General features: G+C 49.6%; 1 protein-coding gene across 1 annotated transcript; it reads left to right on the forward strand.

Moving 5' to 3' along the window:
• Positions 1-248: 248 nt before the first annotated feature.
• SIAH2 (siah E3 ubiquitin protein ligase 2) lies at positions 249-20,036 on the forward strand. The gene is made up of 2 exons (XM_043474027.1): positions 249-1,174; positions 18,454-20,036. Exons 1-2 carry the CDS (start codon positions 755-757, stop codon positions 19,009-19,011), a joined length of 978 nt encoding a protein of 325 aa, XP_043329962.1. The 5' UTR covers positions 249-754; the 3' UTR covers positions 19,012-20,036.
• Positions 20,037-20,304: the final 268 nt, after the last annotated feature.

A 20,304-nucleotide genomic window follows, 5' to 3' on the forward strand; every position in this document is an offset into this window, starting at 1 on the left:
CGCGCTGCTGACTCAACCCGGCGAAGAGAAACCTCTCGGCTTTTTCCGACCTGTCCCTGGGCACCCGCGTCCCGCCCCGCCCCGCCCACCATCCAAGCCCCCGCCCCGCCTAAAGTTGTCCTTCGGCTTTGCGCCCGCGGAACGCGTTGGCGTGACTCCCTGGGGTGTGGCCACGGAATTCAGGCGACGCCTTGCCGAAGGGCGGCCCCCTCCGCGGCCCGGAAAAGGAGACCCCGCGCGGCGGCAGCGGCGAGCCGGGCATGCTCACTGGCGCGGGCCGGGCCCGCAGCCCGGGCAGGAAGCGCCGGCGCTAGGCGGTCCCCATCGCTGCCAGCTGGAGTCGGGCGGAGCCGGAGCTCCAGCTCCGGGTGGTTCTGCCAGTCCCCGCGCGCCTGGGCGGCCGCACACGTGTCCAAGCGTCACGTCCGCGCGCGCCCCCGGGGCTTGCGTCAGCGGCCGCTCCGGGAGCGGGTGGGCCGGGGTTCTGCGCACCGCTCGGCTTCGGGGCCGCGACGCCGCCGGGAGGAGGAGTTTGGGGACGCGGAGGGGTGTTCGGAGCGCCGGGGACCGAGGAGATCGTCAGCGCGGTCCGGCCCCCCATCCTGCCCGGCGCCGATCGTCTCCGCTGCTCGGTCCCGGGCTGGGCGCGGTGGCGTTGCCCCGGAGCCTGCCGCCCGCGGGGCGCGCACCGCCTTGACCCCGGCGGCCCCGCGGCAGGCAGGCGCCCGCAGTTCCATGGTTGGTTCGGAGCGCGATGAGCCGCCCGTCCTCCACCGGCCCCAGCGCTAACAAACCCTGCAGCAAGCAGCCGCCGCCGCAGCCACAGCACGCTCCGTCCCCGGCTGCGCCCCCGGCCGCCGCCACCATCTCGGCTGCGGGCCCCGGCTCGTCCGCGGTGCCCGCCGCGGCGGCGGTGATCTCGGGCCCTGGCGGCGGCGGCGGCGGGGCTGGCCCGGTGTCTCCGCAGCACCACGAGCTGACCTCGCTTTTCGAGTGCCCGGTTTGCTTTGACTATGTCCTGCCCCCCATCCTGCAGTGCCAGGCCGGGCACCTGGTGTGTAACCAATGCCGCCAGAAGTTGAGCTGCTGCCCGACGTGCCGCGGCGCCCTGACGCCCAGCATCAGGAACCTGGCTATGGAGAAGGTGGCCTCGGCGGTTCTGTTTCCCTGCAAGGTAAGCCCAGGTGCCAGCCACGCACCTCCGCCCGGCGACCTCCCGGGACTCCTGTGTCCCCCAGCTCATTCGCGGGCGCTGAGATGCAGTGGGCTTCTCTCTTATTAACGGGGGAAAAAAAGTTTACACCGTGTTCGCCCTCCCCCATGCCACCTGTCCACTTTGGGAGCAGCTCTGGGCCGACTGCTGCCCGATCACTGACCCCAGCCTGATTGGCACGCGATCACGCTGTCCCCACCCGGAGCCTGCGTACGCTGCAGACGTGTACTCAGCCTGGGTAGAGCTGGGCCGCCGAAGGAGAACTTGGACCCAGAAGCTGACTGTCTGAGGGGGACAGAGGAGGGGGGAAAAGGAGCGAATTAAACGCACCCTTCGCCAGCGCTGGGCTTGGAAGGACTGGTACTGGATTCCTCCTGCCCCCCGCGTCCGCCTTCTGCGCACCCCTGACACGTGGGAGCCCTCGGGAGTGTAGCTTAAAAAAAAAAAAAAAAAAAGGCGCCTACAGCCTGTTTTCCTCTAACAACAAGAAAACCTTGTAAGCCACGCCTTTCCCTCTCCTAGCCTTCCAAGGACCGAGGAGTTGTGTTATTTTACTAAGTGGGGTGAAAACGAGAGTTGATGGGGAATTTAACTGGAAGGGCACGCAGGAGCTGTTGTTACAGTTCTTTAAAGCCCACCACTTTATTTTTTGTTTAGTTAAAAAATTACCAGTGCTCTTGCAAAAAAAGGGGGGGGAGGGCACATCGCTGAGACAAGTGAAAGACCCAGACGTCTCGCCTCCTTTCCCACCGATGTTAGGTTTAGTATGCATCTGCACGGGTTTTTTTCTAACCATGTATAAATACACTCCCCGCAGCTGAATATAGAATGGTAGATGTTAATGTCAGGAAGGTTTATATATGCACACATAAGTTTTTCTCCAAAAATGGCTTCTGCAGCTTGCTGACTTAAGTCCATCACATATTTTTATATGTCTGCAGCCTACCTCTATCTCATTGTATTTCAAATGGCTGCATAAATTTGCAGTGTGGTCATCCTGTAACATTAGTTTACATCTTTTGGGTAAAAATCTTCAGGAGCAGTTTCAGGAGCAGATAGAGACATATCTATCTATATTACCGCATTATAACCTAGAATTTTACCATACAGTTCATTTTTTTAACTTAGAAATAATGTCACTCATATTTTTGGAGTTTTTTTGGTAAAGCGCCTCATGGGCCATTTAGGCTCTCTTGCATTGATTTCTCTTCGCTGCGGCTTACTTTTATAGGGCAAGGGCTTATTTTTAAATTAAAAATAATCCACCAGAGAACTGAAGCTTGGGACACATGTCAGTAAAATGAGTGATTTAATTTGGTCTGTGCCCTGCCACAAATAGGGTTTAAAATAGCATATTCAAATAAGCGTTTGAAACTGTGTCTGAGCTATGGGTTTTCAGTCAACCTTAATACATTATCATGCTTTGAACCACTCCTCATGTAATGCTTACTAATGCACCCAGCCCAGTAGTAGTTTGTCATTAAATTTAGACAAAACGGTTTCAACATTTTCTTAGGGTCATGAACAAGGAGGCAGCTAGTGATCAAGGGAAGATTTGTTGATTGGTGACATAAGAGTGGCTATGTGAGGTTTGAGATATTTTGTGGAAGCTGGGTGAGTAGGTAGGGGATGCCCCACAGAGTTTCTGGGGAGTCATCTTCTCAGCCCTTCACTTTCCCCTAGGCCTTCAGTGGCTAACAGAAGAAATGACTTCAGATGAATAACATTTTACAAAAATGAGCATTTGATATCAGTCAGCTATCCCTATCTGCCTGACAATGCAGGAGATGCGGGTTCGATCCCTGGGTGGGGAACATCCCCTGGAGAAGGGAATGGCTACCCACTCCAGTATTCTTGCCTGGGGAAGTCCCATGGACAGAGGAGCCTGGTGGGCTACATACAGTCCATGGGGTCACAAGAGTCGGACATGACTTAGTGACTGAACAAGCTATCCCTAATATATTTTTTAAAGCAATATCATAAGAGCATTATGTTGCTTGCTCCCTAGAGAATGGGGGCAGTTATAACATGCTATATGAAGTGTGAAGTTTCACTTTCAGAATCCAGAATTCTTGTTCCTCCTGAAGTATATATTCTTTCCTAATGTGATATGTCTTGAAGAAGAGTTCTCTTGGGAATCAAGGGTATCCAGTGTTTCTGTATATGTCACTGATTTCTAAAAAGGTCCCATTCTGTAAGACTGCAGTTAGACAAAGCCATTGCTTTGCAAGCTGAAATTAAACAAGGTCAACCATCCCCTTACAGACCAGGAACCCAGCTTAGAAAGTGACCTGGGCGGGGGTGGGGGGGTGTCACTCTTGTGTAAATACATACATGTGAGATTTATAAAGCTGGAATATGCACGCCTCAACTTTGATCAGTAATCCAGACTATTGACAGGGGAGCTCAGCCAGTTAGTCTGGATAAATCACACTTGGATGGATACAGAGGCCCAGCAAGCAACTGAGATATTATTTGTGGGGAGGCTGAGATCAATAGAGAGTGGTGAGGCCTGTGGCAGACTTCAGCACAGTGGTCTGCTTAGCCAGCCCTGTGCTTCTCGCTCGCTCCTGGAAGTCACAGGGACAGCCTTGTCCCCACTTGCTCTGAGTCTCTCATGAGCTGGCTCGGGGAAGAAAACCCATGTTGGGTGAAATACCAGAAGCCAGCTCTCCAGAGTTGCCTGGTGTTGCCATTGTTTGCCTGAGAGACTACCTCTGGGAGCCTGATGTCCTCGTCTGTAATGAGGGGATTGGGCTGCTCAGCTTCTAAGGACCGGCAGCTTCTAGAACTCCATGAAAAGAAGGGCGGCTCTGTGGAATGATTGCTGAGGCCCTCTGCGTGCCAGCTCCTTTGTGTGGGTTATCTTTTATGAGTCTACTTTTCTTATTCTCAGGCGAGGAAACATGCGCCTCTAGAGAGGTTAAGAGTTAAGTGACTTGAGATCACACGGCGGACCAGTCCATAAACCTTCATCCTGAAGGCACACATCCTTTGATTTGGAGTCTGAGGTTATACGCGGAGGCTCCAGATCACAACCTGAGGCTGACACCAGTAACAAAGTCTTCCGGCTGGATGAGGTCACCAGATGGACACATCCCCATGAGACAACATAGCTGCCGACTCTGAAGTTTATTGGGAGGAATTTTGTAGGGCTTGGGGGGTGGGAAGATCAGGGGGTGAGGGGGAATAGCTTATACACCCAATATTTGGGGGGACTTCGGTCCAGCTCTGAATCGCTCATGCTTCCATTGGCCCCAAAGTGGAAAGAAAGTGAAGTCGCTCAGTTGTGTCCGACTCTTTGCGGCCCCATGGACTGTAGGCTACCAGGCTCCTCTGTCCATGGGATTCTCCAGGCAAGAATACTGGAGTAGGTTGCCGATTCCTTCTCCAGGGAAGATCCTTCTCCAGGGGATCTTCCCGACCCAGGGATCAAACCTGGGTCTCCCGCATTGCAGGCAGATGCTTTACCCTCTGAACCAGGGTATGAGTTACCAAAAAGCCTCCTTCTATAAGTATGGTTGGGGGGAGGGGGCCACATAATCAAGGGCTAGCGTCCTGCCAGCATCTGTGACAGAGGACAGCACCTGCACTCTTAGCTCGGACCTCCTTTGAAAAAAGGCGCTCTCTCAAGAGTGTGGCTCTCTGCCCCCTGGGGTATATTTAGTCCATTCTATGGCTCATGCCACGCCTGAGTAGTTTTGACATCCTGTCCCCTTATCACAAACCCACCATCATCTCTGGAGAGCGTGGATGTAGGGGGAGAAGTGAAGGGTGACACATTGGGGCCCCCCACTCAACAGTGTATTTTAATATCAGCCAACTATTTCTCTCCAAAACCACGAGAAATGCTAGAACACACTCCAGCCCTCTTTCACGATCGGACATTTTCTTTCCACTTTTTCTCTGGGGCTTCCCTGGTGGCTCAGACGGTAAAAGAATCTGTCTGAAATGCAGAAGACCCAGGTTCAATCCCTGGGTCAGAAAGATACCCTGCAGAAGGGGATGGCCACCAGCTCCAGGATTCTTGCCTGGAGAATTCCCCCGGCGGCTACAATCCATGGGGTTGCAAAGAGTTATTTCTGTCCAAAACCATAGGAAATGCTCACATACACCCCAGCCCCCTTACACTATGCGACATTTTCTTTCCACTTTTTTCTTTGGTTTCTGTAGAAGTTTCTGGCAGCATTATCTCCAAATACTGAACTAGAAAGCCTCGTCAGATACTTCTTCTCTGTGATTGGATTATGACAGTGTTTTTTGTATTCTTTAAAAAAACTGAGGGACTTCTGCGATGGTCCAGTGGTTTAGACTTTGTCTTCCAGTGCAGACGGTGTGGATTCAATCCCCGGCTGGGCAGCTAAACTTCTACATGCCTCTGGGCCAAAAAACCAACATTAAAAGAAAAAACAATATTGTGACAAATTCAGTAAAGACTTTAAAATGGTCCACATAAAAAAAAAAATAAAAGAATTCTTACAGTCAGATCAGATAATCCAGTTGGAAGTTAAAATGTGTGGACTGATCTAGTCCAGTGGGGACAAACACCGGCAGGGACAGGTCGTGCAAGGGAGAGGGGCATCTGCCATGTGACCTTAGGGTTCAAGCGACGTCAGGGGCAGTGGAGGTGGCTGGGAGTTGGACCACAGCTTTTACTCAACTCTGGCTGATTGGCCAGGATGGGAATGTGATTGCAGCCATGTTAGATCTTTGGATTTTTTCGAGAAAAGTCACAAATCTGCATTTTTTTAAATGTTAACTATCTCGATTTTTTTTTAACATTGTCCAAATTCAAATGTAAAGCCAGCACTTGCAGGCCAAACCAACTGTGTCTGTAGGTCAAAGTCCAGCTTCCAGGGTGCAACCTCTAACCTGGTTCTTTCAGAAAACATCCAGTGAGCCTGGAAGTTCTCATCTGACTCTGAGAACATATGAACTCTGGAGTTCTGATAGGTCCTGAGTCCTGACTGTTACAGCTTACTGCCTTTTCATCTTTGTTTTGCTGAGAGAAAATGCCAGCATTCTGGCCTTTGGGAGACCTGAACTGTTGTCCTGACTAGATGTTTGACACTTTGTACAAAGTCAGTCTGTTTCTTTGCACCTGAATGTCTTAAGAGCTGGACAAGATGACTATACTGATGATCTTTTTCTGCCCTAAAATTCTGGAATCTAGTGAGCTGTTCAAGAAAAAAGGGGCACCAGTCAGGAGACAGAACTGGGGTCTCATCCTGGCTTTCTGTGATCTCAGTCCTGTCACTTGCTCCTTAGATCTGTCTGTTCATCAGTTACAAAGAACAGAGATGACCTTGAGCCGGTGGGTGCTCTCAGGTCACATCAGCAGTGCTGGCAAGGACTTCTGTGTCACCAAAGCAGATGGAAGGTGGGTGGGATCAGAGCGGTTGCTAGGTGATGGGTGATCAGTCACCGAACAGTCTGAGGGGATGAGCCAATTTGCCAAAACCATTTCAGGGATCTCTTCCGAACCTCAAAAATTCCCCTAAGACAAAATCAGTTACTTGGAAGTTATCCCTTCCGTCCTCATTCCTGGCTGAAGTTGACCAGGTTGGCTCATAGAAGCTTGTGCTGGTAAGCACTGGGGTCGATGTGTTTCTGGTGAGGCTCAAGATTTTCCAGAAGACAACGGACAGCCTTTGAGTATAAAATCAAGAACAGAAGCACTAGAATGCATGAAGAGGGTACTCGGAAGTTTAATACTGATTCTACACAGAGTTGGCCAAAGATTTTTCAAGTCCTAGAACTAGAGTAAATCCTTGTTAGTTAGGATTGATCTTTGGTACAGCCGGAAGGGACGAAAACCAAAAGGTACAGCAGGTCTGACCTATAGAGTCCCCAGCTTAGGATGGGTTAGAATTGCCCTTTTTGTTTTTTTCTTGGAAGCCCTATATAAAGTGCTGTATGCACATGACCATAGGAAGACCTCAATGTAAAATATCTTTAGTGTCCAACTTGTACACTATTTGTGAAATTATGGCATTTCTCATTCACACCCATCAGGTCCTCACTCTGAAAAGGGCACGCAGTAGGTACACATGTGCCAGAGTGAATGCCAGCATTCACCTGAGCATACTTTCTAAAGCTCATGAGAGATGCTGAAAATTCCCTAGCAGAATTTCATCAACTTTGCCCCACACATCCATTCTCCATTTGTTTCTTAAAAACTGCAAAACGGGTATTTTCATTGCCAGTTGGGTAAAAGTTATACTGTAATCCTTTTTATACTGTACAGTGTCCATGAGATAAAAGGTCACCCCCTTCCCAGTTTTTAGCTGTCGAGATGAATGGAAGGTACACCTGCATTAAACGCGTGGGCCTGGGCCCTGTTTTACAACTTTGAGTCAGTGGAGGTGGTGTCTTCAGGGCTTTCCTTCTCCCCCCCCACCCTTCACCTCCTAACTCTGGTAGTCTTGAAGGCAGGCCCTACTGGAGCCTCCTGGTCCCAATCCTGTCTGTCTTTACTGTACTGGTTGGTGACCTCTCCAAGCCTCTGTGGCTCGTTGCTAAAATGGGGTGATGATTGTAGTAGTAATTCATGCGAAGTGCCCAGCACAAAGTAAAAACTAAATAAACGTGCACAGTTAGAAACTAACAGAAAGCAAACGAGTGGGGTCTGAGGTCAGGTCCAGTTGCTCAGTTGTGTCCAACTCTTTGCCACCCCATGGACTATACAGTCCATGGAATTCTCTAGATCAGAATACTGGAGTGAGTAGCCTTTCCTTTCTCCAGGGGACCTTCCCAACCCAGGGATCGAACTCAGGTCTCCGGCATTGCAGGCAGATTCTTTACCAGCTGAGCCACAAAGGAAGCCCAAGAATACTGGAGTGGGTAGCCTATTCCTTCTCCAGGGGATCTTCCCGACCCAGGAATCGAACCAGGGTCTCCTGCATTGCAGGTGGATTCTCTACCTGCAATGCAGCTATCAAGGAAGCCATTAAAAAAAAAAGGAATCTTTTTTTTCTCCTATCAGTTCTCCCATCGAGCTTCTCTTTCCTATTCCTAGTGTCATAGGGTTTCCATAGCGCTAGGTAAGTTGGCTCTGGCATTGGTTTTTCAGTGATGAGAGTTTTAAAAAATTTCTTTAATGCTTTTAGAAGGGAAACCTGCTTAGATTAGGGAACTTCTTTAATGCATATATTTTGTTTTTAAAAGTTACGATCTTTTTTTAATGTAGAACACACAGGAGATTTTAATTTGATACTGTTTTCTTTAATCCTGCCCACCTAGAATAACCACTATACCATTTTTGCACATGTCCTCGCAAACTTACCTCTACGTCAAAACTTACAAGCCAGCAACAACAGCAACAAAAAAAACCAACAATGAAAAACAGGTAAAACAGGAAACTCACACACGATTTCATAACCTATTTTTTCATCTAATACATTGTGACTGCTTTTCCACACTGACAAATATTCCTTAAGATCCTGTTTAATGACTATATAATATTACAATTCCATTAACTGTGGAATGTTATGGAACATGATGTTGGTTATGAATGTATCAGTTATTTAATCAAGCCCCTGTTTGTGGTCATTTAAATCATTGTTTTTCTTATTGTGCTTAAAAAAAAAAAGTACTGATATAACTGAATCCCTGTGCATAAGAAAATAATTATTTCCTAATGATAAACTCCTAGAAGTTGAATGGTAGGAACAAACAGCATGTGCAGAGATCAGCTTTTGCTCATAAAGACAAACTGCTTTTTCACGTAGAATCAAGTGGGCACTGAGTGCCCATTTCTCTCCAGCATCACCAGCAATGGGTGTTATCCTTTTGCCTACTTTTCCTCCCTCATGTAACATCAGGCCAGAGTTGGCTCCTCCTGATTACCCATTAACTTTTTTCATCAGACCCACCCATGCCTTGGAATACCCTGCAGCCTCAACCCCTCTCTTCCTACAAAAGTCTGCCTGGTCAACCACTGCCTCCCCTCCCACCCCACCCTTCTGAAACTAATTGTGGAGACAGACATGCCAGCAGAGCCCTTCTGAGGAGGAGGAGCAGAGGGGTCTGGAGGCCTCCCTCAGGTGTGGCGTCAGAGCTGTATTAAGGAGGGTGAGCAGGGTGTCCGCAGGAAAGGAAGGGACGGAATATCCCGATGGGGCTTGTGGGAGGCCAGTGCTTGTAGAAAACATTGTTTACCCGGTCCGAGCTGGGAACATTATCTCGTGTTATCCTCCTAATTACTTCGTAAAGGAAACAGGACATGGTTAACATCCCCCCTAAGAAATCTGCTCGAAATTTGTTAAGTTTGAGGACTTCCCTGGTGGTCCAGTGAGCTTAAAACACTGAGCTTCCACTTCAGGGGCTGTGGGTTCGATCCATGGTCTGGGAGTTAAGATTCCCACATGCTGAGTAACAGAGCACTTGGGGCAGAAACCCCAGAAGGCGCCCTGTAATTCCACACAGTGCTGCGCCTCTGACTGGCTCCGGTGATCTCCTTCCAGTTGCGGGCTCACCAGTAGCTTCTGGAGGGATGGCAGATGCACCCCTGAAGCTGCCAGGGGTAACAAGGATGCCAGGTTAAATCTGAGTAGCAGATAAACAGATGCCTGGAACGTTCTAGGCTGCTTGTGTTTTTATTTGCTAAATCTGGCAGCCCCACCACATCAGCTTCCTTGTGAGTTCACTTGTATCCGCTGAGAAATAAAGCGTCCAGAGGGATGCGGCAGTGTTTGAAGCGGGGGCGGTGAATGTGATCTCCAGATGGGATGCTGGCAGGAAGGAACGTGTTGAGAAAGGCTGGACAAGGTCCATAAAGCCTCTCACTCCGGTCCAGTCCTACTTTATGGTGCGAAGGGACCTCACGAAACTGGTTCTCCAAGTCCCCGGGGTTGGGGGCGGGGGTGCTGCCTGCTAGCTCGACCTATGGTCAGATGAGAGGTATACTTGGTCAAAAGTCAACTTTTGTTTAACACTTCCAAGATTAAAAAGAAACCCCTGCCACCCTAAGGAGTCTTTGTACGCGCACACACACGCACACTTGCACGCACACACGTCCCCAAGAGCCGGATGTTCTCACATGACTGCGATAATAAGAGGCCGGATTCTCCCACCGAGTCACCTTCGGTAGAGAGCCCTGCCACGTGGGGTCTGTTGGCTTTTTCTTAGGCAACAAGGAGGATTGTTAAGCCCAAGGTTTTCATTAGCATCGCCTTCTCCAGAAGAAAGTGTATAAAGTTCCGCGTCAGTGTTCGCTGAGCCTCACCACTGACAGTTCAGGCGCTGGGTGACACTGTCTTCTCCTACTGTCACCTCTGAAACTGAGACTGCCCTCTGCTAGTTATGCCTTTGCACTCATAGCAGAGGTGAGGAAGGTGCCATCTAAGTGAAAATCCGCCGTGGTTCTTAGAGGAAAGATGCTAGACAGACAGACGCAAGGTGAGTACTGCAATGAAGTCACAAGAAGAGATGTCACTTCTCCTGCTGCCCAAGTCTGAACTCCTCCACTGGTAATGACAGTCAAGGGCTGATTATTTGGCAGGCAGCTTTATAGACCCACTCCGAGGTGCCAGGGTAGGCAGGCTCAATCCAAGGTCACACAAGACCCTGGGTCCTTGAGTTCCAATCACAGCCACTCTACCGGTGGTTGCAAACACGCTGTAAGCAAAAGGGACCTACAGCCATCAGAATTACAACAGCATCCTGTTTCCCCACCGAGGTAAGGTTTCAGAAAAGCCAGAAACACCCCCATCGAAATGGTTTAGGTAACTAAAGTATGTGAAATGCCTTGGTCAAAAATTACAGAAGTCATTCAACCCAGAATGAATGAAGTCTAAAATGTACATTTTTTTTTCTTACGTGGTTTCAAGATCTCTTGAATTTTTTTTTTTGTTTTTTTGTTGTGTTTTTTTTTGAATTATTTTTTAATTCTAAGTTCCACAGTTAAGACTTAATTAAAGTAAAAGTAACATGGTGGAGAGCAATCATCTTTTGCAGATAAACCTAATATTTATTCACCTACCAGCAAATAGTGGGTGAACAGGAAGCAGGTGATACATCAGTAAGTCAACAAGCAAAATTAACAGACCCATAAATTGGAAAATAGCCTGGGATCATTCAGTGATATGGGGGGGGGGGGGGAGATAAAAACATTTTAGTCACAAAAGAGCTAGCTTGGATTGCTAGAAGTCCTGTTAGAAAGTGGTAAATCTAGACTTCCCTTGTGGCCCAGTGGTTGAGAATCCACCTGCCATCACAGGGGACACGGGTTCGATCCCTGGTCCGGGAAGATCCCACACGCCACGGGACTAAGCTCATGTCCCTCGGCCCCCTGAGCCCATGAGCCACAACCACTGAAGCCTGTGTGCCCTCGAGCCCGTGAGCCACAAGAAGAGCAGGCACTGCAGTGAGAAGCCTGTGAGCCACAAGAGTAAGCTCATGCGCAGCAGCAAAGGCCCAGCGCAGCCATCAATAAAAATGAAAAAATGTTAAAGTAAAATTTAAGTGCAACTGCTGGTTAAGATATAAGTTTTACCACTATATGGGTCTAGACTAGGCTTAGCTGCAGTTCCCACTTGATCAAGTCTAAACAGTGTTGAGAAACAGAGCCTTTTATCGTCTGCTCGTCACACCTGTTAATACCGTCAGGATCCATCCTTCCCACTGAACTAACTCTGATTCCATTCATGGGTCGCCTCCCCAGTGCCAAAAGGGGTTTACCTGTTTATGAAAGGGGGTGCAGGTACGGTTCATACCTGGAGCTCCTCTTCCAGATGTGGTCTGGAAGCGAACAGGAGTTTCCCGTGGAGCACTAAGGGTGGTGGATCGTGAACCTGGGAACCATCGTCCAGGGCCGTAGATCTGTCAGGCGCCCACAAACCTCTGGAAGGATCTGAGGAGCAAAAGAGAAGGCCCTGTCTTCTTTGGGTGGGGAGGGGGTCAAAAAAGTGTTGGTAATTATAACAATTGATGTTGTCACTGCCACTAAAATGAGTCCCAAGAGCTTCTAATAAAAGATAAACTATTAGTTCAGTTGCATTTACATGCAAGTATGCATGGGGTTGCAAAGAGTCGGACACGACTGAGCAACTGAACTGAACTGATGTAGTTGAAAGTATATTTTCTTTAAAAAAGAGAAAGAAAAAACTATCACAATAATCATTCAGATCTGCAAAAAGAATCTCTACCCCCAGAAGGATGAATATGCTTAGTCTCTGGGTTTTTTTGTTAATATTTATTTTTATTTATTTGGCTGTGCTGGGTCTTAGTTGTGGCATATGGGATCTTCGTTCCCTGACCAGGGATCCAATCCAGGCCCCATGAGCTGGGAGGTGCAAAGTCTTAGCCACTGGACCACTAGGAAAGTCCCTCTGGATTGTTTCATATGATCTCAGATTTACATGACACTTGGAATAATAGTACAAATTCCCATATGGCCTTTATCCACATTCACCAGGTACCTCCTTTTTGCCCCACTTGTTTTATTGTTTGTGCTCTCTCCATTCATATATGTGTGTATATGTGTGTGTGTGTGTGTGTGTATTACATAGAAACTGCAGATACCCTGTCCTTTTATCCCTAAGTACTTCCTTGTGTTTCTCCTCTAAAATCAAGGACATTTTCTTGTGTGATTATGGTACAGTTATCAAAATCAGGAAATGTGATATGGCGTAGATATTCCTATCTAATCCCTAGTCCATATTCACATTTCAGTGGTTGCCCCAGTAATGCCGTTTGTAGCAGTTTTGGTTTCCCAGTCCACGGTCAGATGTTAGGTCACCCGTGTGCATCCCTGTGATGCTTACAGCTTATTTAGGTGGCAAGAAAGTGCCGTTTGCTTTTGCTTACCCCAAGACAGGGTCATTTCTTGGGTCTAATTCAGAAGTTTATAAGCATCAACAAGTATCTATGGTGTTTTGTTTTTCTTGAGATGGTCTCATTTGAGGCACTGGCAGATAGCCTGCTGGGACACGTCACTGTTTCCTAGGAGGTAAGCAGGTGGAGGCAAGGTGGTTACCGCACAGTCCCCGGAGGGACCTGGCTGGTTCCCAGTGCGTCCAGTGTCGTAGACTGTTGATTGCTGAGAGTTCAGCAAGTCGTCCTTAAATTGCCGGGACTCAGACTTAATAGGTGAAAAAAAACTTGTTCTAAACCAGTCATGGAATCCACGACCTTCGCTAGCACCCAGGCTAAGAATTCCGTTTATATACTTATTCCTTAAACAAATACAATATGCCTGTGTTTCTTGAATAAACACCAGGCGTCTAGCATTTGCCTGTGTCTCTGACGTGCCTCGTCATGTGTGTCTGTGTATCAGGGGTCTCTGTGCCAAAAAGGAGAAAACCTTGTCTAAATTCCAGCTTAAGTAAAACCACCTTCAAACCCCGTGTCCAGGAAAAGAATTGGCACTCTTTACTGCTTTCTGCAAAGACATCAGAATGAGGCACCAGGGTCCCCCGTCGCCTTCTCACAGCGGCAGAACGTGTTGGCACAAGACTTTTGAGCCATCGCAACGTGAAAAATTTCTAAAGGAAAAGTCAGAAGTGTTATTTCAGCCTTGCTTTGCTGGGCCATCTCTCCCCCTGCTCTGCATTCTTCTTTAGCTTTGGGCTCCTGTGTGTAGTCGTGCCTCCCCTGGCCCCCAGCCTAAAGAGGGGTTTACTTAGAGCAAATCCCACCTCGCGCCCCCCGCCCCAGGGGAGATGAGCAGGTATTTCCTGGGGGAGAAATCTCATTTATAACCGCGGATGTGTCCCAGGCCGCAGGTAGCCCTCTGCAAAGCAGCCCAGGTGCTTTATCTCAGAGACAAGTGTGTGCCTCGAAGAACTGGTCGTCGCAAGAAAAACAGGCATCCTTTGAACCCTCCCACCGGTGGGCAGGCCCTGGCCAGAGCGAGAGGAGGGAAACCTCAGGACTTTCTTGCCAGATGCCAGAGAAGGCGGGGAGGGCCTAATTACTGGTTACTTGTTTGCGCTGTGCTGCCGCCTCATTCCTTAGGGATAGCCGCGTTCGGGGCTGTTTTTCTCCTTGCAAACCAGAAAGAAGTTCACATTTGAACCAGTTTCCAGAAACAGCATATCTGCGGACCCTGAGTTTTGAGTATGTTGGGTGGTAGGCTGGGAGGGGCGGGGTGGGGAGGGCAAGGCCAATTTCTTTTTCCGTAAAAGATTGGTTCTTTGACCCCTATTTCAGAGAAGGAGCCACAGAGGATCCAGAAACTCAAGGCTCTGACCCTGGTGTGGCCACGGATGACCACACGGCTGGGATGAGTCATTTTGTAAAACGGGTGGAACCAGCGCCCCAGCCTCCATCCATGCTGCTCAAGCCGTCGAGGTCTAGCTGTGTGTTGTGGCTGGATGATTTCCTGAAGGGCCCCGGGTGGCACCCGCTGGGCAGGGCGGTGAGCAGCCGCCCGGCTTCCTGCTGTGGCCCCTCCTCACGCCTGGGAGTGTGCCTGCCCGGCCATGCTGTGTCACTCACTGAAATCAGGGGCTCTCAACGCGGGTGATTTTGCCACCCAGGAGACATGTGGCCATGCCTGGCGACACTTCTGGTGGTCACCACGTAGTGGGGGTGGGGGGACTCTCCTGGCATCTTCAAGGCCAGGGATGCCACTGAACACACCTCAGCGCACAGCACAGCCCCCAAACCAAGACACATTTGCTCCTTGTCAGCAGTGCCGCTGCAGAGAAACCCTGGATGTGAACTAAACTGCCAGTAACATCCCGGACGGAACCTGGACCCGCCTGCTCATTAGGTTTTGTCCCCAACGCATGCTCCGCTCACCCCAGGCTGGAACCAGATGGAACTATTCCTTCTGCAGTCTGCCTCCTCCCCAGTGAGGCTTCCCATACCCCCTTCTCCTCACCCTGTCTCCACTGTGAAATCACCCGTCACCCCGCCTGCCCCCAGTCTTCCTTTGCACGCGTACCTGTATCTCTGATGTGTTCCAGCTGTTTACTGTTGCACAGTTCAGCCCCTCTGACAGCAGGCGCCCCAGGGGCGGGGTCTGCGCCACGCGGGGTGGCAGCCCTCCGGGACCCTTGGCCCTCATCGAGAAGACACAGCCCAGGGACCCGTGCAACGTGGGTGTGCTCCTCAGAGGCCCCTAAGCCGTTCTGCAGACTGTCTCAGGGGATCTGCAGACCCCAAAGGCGGGGTCTGATCCCTGCAGGAGCACTCCTAACGCTCTTGATGACAAGAGCGTCATTCCAGAACAGTGGCGAGACTGTCACAAGAATCAGATGTGGCACGAGGGTGCGTGTGTGTGTGTGCGTGTGAGTGCACACATGTTTATAAAGTCTAGATCTTTCCCTTGTCGAGACCATCATCTCTAGTTCGGTCATCCTGGCAGTGGCGCCGGGGTCATGAAGACATGCCCTCACCCATGATGGAAAAGAGAAGGACTAGACTGGCATTAAAGCGTAGCTTGTTTAGAAAAAGCGGAGTAAGCACGTCACTTCAAGATGGTATTTACTTAAGTTAATAGAGGCTGCAGTAAGATCTTTTCTCACAAGTCACTGTCCACACAGATGCTAAGTAACGCCCAGTCTATTTGTGTAATTTGGGGAGGTACCCTGTCCTCTGTATTTGGGTGGAAGGAAAAGTATGTGACTTGTAAGGCAAACCAATAATTCAGAATATAAATATTCCTACCTGAGTTACACAAGAAAAAGTTCCCGAATGATTGCTTGGTGATAAATATTTGTTATACATTTGACTTGGTGAACCTGAAGCAGTTTGGGGCTTTGGGCGGGGGAAGAGGACAGGTGGTACTTTTTCTGTACATTCTAAGCCAGAGTTCATCTCGTTCCTAGAATTATTCCTGGGCAACTGTGGTAAACAGCCTCTTCTGAAAGGTCTTCAGATCCAAATATTGAGGGTTTGTTTCAGCCAGGAAGTCGGCCAGGTTCTGGGCTAATTTTTGCTATTTTTGTTATGTCGGATATGTATTTTTATTTATTTGGGGGGGGGCGGGGCCATCACTCCTGCTGCCCCCGACCCCACCCTGGATGTGCGTTTTTAAACACTTGGCAGAAGTGTCTCACCCATCACTCACAGGAGAGTGTCAGAAGGCTCTGTATTCTGAGCCTCACCCTAGATTTAAAACACAGTTAGTAGAGATTTGTTTTTTTTAAAAGGCCTTACACTGCTAGGAACACAAACTATAAATATATCTGGAGAAGTAAATTTGTTCCTTCTTCTTGATTAAGTTTTATACCCATGCTTTTAAAATTAGTCCATGGTTTTCAAAGATGAATAAGCAGTTCCTACAGGCAAAGTATTAATAAATGACAGTGAACTATTTCTGCCAATTTCTACTGAAGACCATTATAACTCACCTTAGGCACGGAGGAGGAAGGAGCTGCATGTTTCTCTGAGTCACCGTCTCCTTCCTCATCAGGGGAGACTCATCTCCCTAAGGGTGGTGGCGGCCTTCTCTCCTCCATATCTGCTCCTCGGTGACTGCAGCTTAGGGTCTTGTAAGGAGAAGACATTCGGGGCCTGCTTACTGCCTGTGATTTAATTCAGCTGCAAAGATCAGAATTTGACCTATTTAAAAAATTTATAAGGGATTATTCCCCAAGGACGGGTAGGGAGAAGCAGCAACAGCTGCGGGGTTCGGTTTTGTGTGTTCAGCCCTGGACACAGCATCTTAGAAAATGAAGCAGGGGAGTTCCCTGGTGCTCCGGTGGTTAGGACTCGGGGCTTTCACCACTGTGGCCCTGGGTTCAACCCCGGGTCAGGGGACGAAGATCCTGCAAGTCACCCAGTGGGACCAAAAAGAAAATCGATGTGGCCCTACCATCATGCGATGTCTTCATGTCTCAGCATGGGGTGGGGGAACCCAAGTGCGGGAACCCAAATGGCGTACCTGCCACTCTGGGCTTGAGGGGGAGGAAGCTGACTTCTGGTTTCACCTGAAGAGGTCATTCAGGTTCCTTATTCTTGACAAACCTACAGCACAGTCCTCTGAGCAAGTGTCTACTGATGGACTCATTCTCCATCTGGTGTCTGAGAATTAGCAGGGTCATTCTCATGAGGTTTGGGTACAGGAGTCTTAATTCCTGTGGTGTGGTCTTTTCTCATGATAGATGTGATTTATCCATCAGGAATGTGCGGGGAGAGAAAGGTTTTGTTCCCTCCCTATTAAGGCAGCGTCTGAAGGGCAGACTTACGGTGTCGGGAAACCCACCCAGGACAAGCGCCCACTCTAGTTCCACTTCCTCCCGGGCCTAGGAGGACCTGACTACCCAGTCACCAGGAGATGAGAGAGGGGCGTGAGGAAGGGGGCTGAGGCCAGTCCAGCGGACTTGGAGAGGAGAGTGAGGCCCTGTCACTGTAAGCTCCACTGGCTGGAACCAAGCTGAAAAGCAGTCTCCTGAGCTCTTGAATGTGATTTCTTTTCCTAAAAAATGTATGTCCAAAGCCCACCCTCGGGGCAGGGATAAAAGGTGAAGAGGGCAAGCTCATGGTTCTAGCAACGTGAGGGGTCTCCAGCCCTCTTCTGCACTGGGCTGGTCACTCCACCAGCAAGAGCAGGGGCCACAGGGCCGCTTTCCCACAGCCCACCTGCTGGTCATAGCTGGAGCCAGGAAGCTGTGGACGGGGCCAACAGGGGGGAATTACACCATCTGTAAAACTGTCGGTGAAAACCAGTCCAAAGATGACATTCATCCTTGTCCTACCCCTGAGCAATTCTATGGCGCTAGTGGTAAAGAACCCACCTGCCAATGCAGGAGATGCGGATTCCATCCCTGGGTTGGGAAGATCCCCTGAAGGCGGGCATGGCAACCCACTCCAGTGTTCCTGCCTGGAAAATCCCATGGACAGAGGAGCCTGGAGGGCTACAGTCCATAAGGTCACAAAGAGTCGAGCACAACTTAAGTGACTTAGCACTCAATGCACACCAGCAATTCTAAATTCTTTTTTTTTAATTCTTTAAACTCACAGAAAATAAGGGGAAAGCCAGGTTTTCTAGGGCTGGCTCCACAATTTTGTTTGAAACATTTGTAAGAGTGCTTGAGTTCTCGCGTTTTCAACAATGTTGGAACGGGGGAGGGAATGCAGCTCATTCCCGGCCGGGATGGGCCCCTGATCTTACGCATGGCAGTGCTGAGGATGAGTAGGCCCTGAGACTTTTCAGTCTGCAATATGTAACTCGCCTGGAACGAAAGTCGTTGAGACAGAAATGCCAGTTGAGTCTGGAAAACCTGAGGTTTGCAGCCTCCGCGGTGGAGGAGCCCCGTGTCTCACTGTGCCGCTCTCTGTCCCCGCAGTACGCGACCACGGGCTGTTCCCTGACCCTGCACCACACGGAGAAGCCGGAGCACGAAGACATCTGTGAATACCGGCCCTACTCGTGCCCTTGTCCCGGTGCTTCCTGCAAGTGGCAGGGGTCCCTGGAGGCCGTGATGTCCCATCTCATGCACGCCCACAAGAGCATCACCACCCTTCAGGGAGAAGACATCGTCTTCCTGGCCACGGACATTAACCTGCCGGGAGCCGTGGACTGGGTGATGATGCAGTCGTGCTTCGGCCATCACTTCATGCTGGTGCTGGAGAAGCAGGAGAAGTATGAGGGCCACCAGCAGTTCTTCGCCATCGTCCTGCTCATCGGCACCCGCAAGCAGGCCGAGAACTTCGCCTACAGGCTGGAACTGAACGGGAACCGGAGGAGGCTGACCTGGGAGGCCACGCCCCGGTCCATCCACGACGGCGTGTCCGCGGCCATCATGAACAGCGACTGCCTGGTGTTCGACACGGCCATCGCGCATCTTTTTGCAGATAACGGGAACCTGGGCATCAACGTGACTATTTCTACATGTTGTCCGTGACGCACCGACGTGATTCGGGCGTGGCGCGCTCTGGTTAATAAAGGTTTTTACAGGTGTTTTATATTCACAGTGTCTTCACAGGTCAGGACCCACAGCTTCCCCGTGTCCTGTCTGAACGGCAGCTTCCCATCCGGCACTGGCCCAACGAAGTTCATTAAACCGGGACAGAGGAGGCTGGCCGGTTAGTCGTTTGGAGGCCACCCTATGATCGGAAATCAACTTGATTATTAAATTTTACTTCCTTCCTGAACAGCACCTGACAGGTTGCGCGGGCTCCTCCAACACCAGGATGTTTGTTAGGAATTGGAGGCTCCCTCTTGCCTCCCTATATTGGTCCCTCCACGTTGACGAAAGCACAGTGACTCTAGCAGAGTCCTTAACTTTGCTTTTATCTTGTGTTTAAGGAGGTAGCAATTGTTTTACTACATTTTAAAGAGTGTTTCTCAAACCGGATGGCTAACCAGGGTGCGTGGAATCAATGGAGTGCTTATATGAAACATGCAGTTTGGGGAGCCTGCGAATTTAACAATCTCATCAGGGGATGCCTTCCAACAGTAAAGGTTGAGAATTACTGGGTTAAATTGTGGGAAAGGGTCCAGATTTTAAAGGTGCTTTCCAATTACCCTCTACTGATTTGTCTGTCTTTCTACTATTTCATCCACACACACCCCCACTCCCAGATTGAAACAAGAACCACAGATCCCCACGAACACAGTCCTGAGATCTAGTCACTCTCTTGTGTTTGGGAGGGACTGCCTAGGAAAGCGAGAAGGGTAGCCATTGATAGCTCTCACGTAGTTAGTTTTCGCTCATCACTAGTACAAATGACCTGTGTACACCTGGCTTCCCTCAGAGGCCCTCCTTAACTTAGATGGTGGGGAAGACTAGATCAGCAGACTTGGAAAAGCTTTATAAACAGTGTCATATGCTTGCTATTTAAAGGTATGTGTTGGGTTTGGTTTGTTGGTTGTTTTTTTTTTTCCACATTCACTTTAGTTTTTTAATAAATATTTTTCAAAAATGAATATTCTGCTTCATCTTGAGTGGAATAATGCATACTTACTGGGCATCTGCTGTGTGCAGGCACCATGAAGCTTCACCCCTTCACCCCCAGCACCCCTTGGAGCTCTGTTTCTGTGTGAAGAAACAGGCATTTGTCCAAGAACACAGCACAGATCGCTGGCACCGCTGGGGTCTGAACTCACTTCTCTCAACCACAAAGTGTCATGGGTGCGGCAGGTCTCCTCCTTGGAGTGGTTCCTTCTGCCTGACAGTGCCTGGGCTTGTGGATGG

Source organism: Cervus canadensis, chromosome 7 (genome assembly GCF_019320065.1).
Source record: "Cervus canadensis isolate Bull #8, Minnesota chromosome 7, ASM1932006v1, whole genome shotgun sequence".
NCBI classification, from domain to species: Eukaryota; Metazoa; Chordata; class Mammalia; order Artiodactyla; family Cervidae; genus Cervus; species Cervus canadensis.

Coding starts and splice junctions, on each gene's coding strand:
- SIAH2 (XM_043474027.1), top strand. CDS start 755: ATGAGCCGCCCGTCCTCCACCGGCCCCAGCGCTAACAAACCCTGCAGC. Junction 1,175..18,453: donor CGGTTCTGTTTCCCTGCAAG/GTAAGCCCAGGT, acceptor CTGTCCCCGCAG/TACGCGACCACGGGCTGTTC.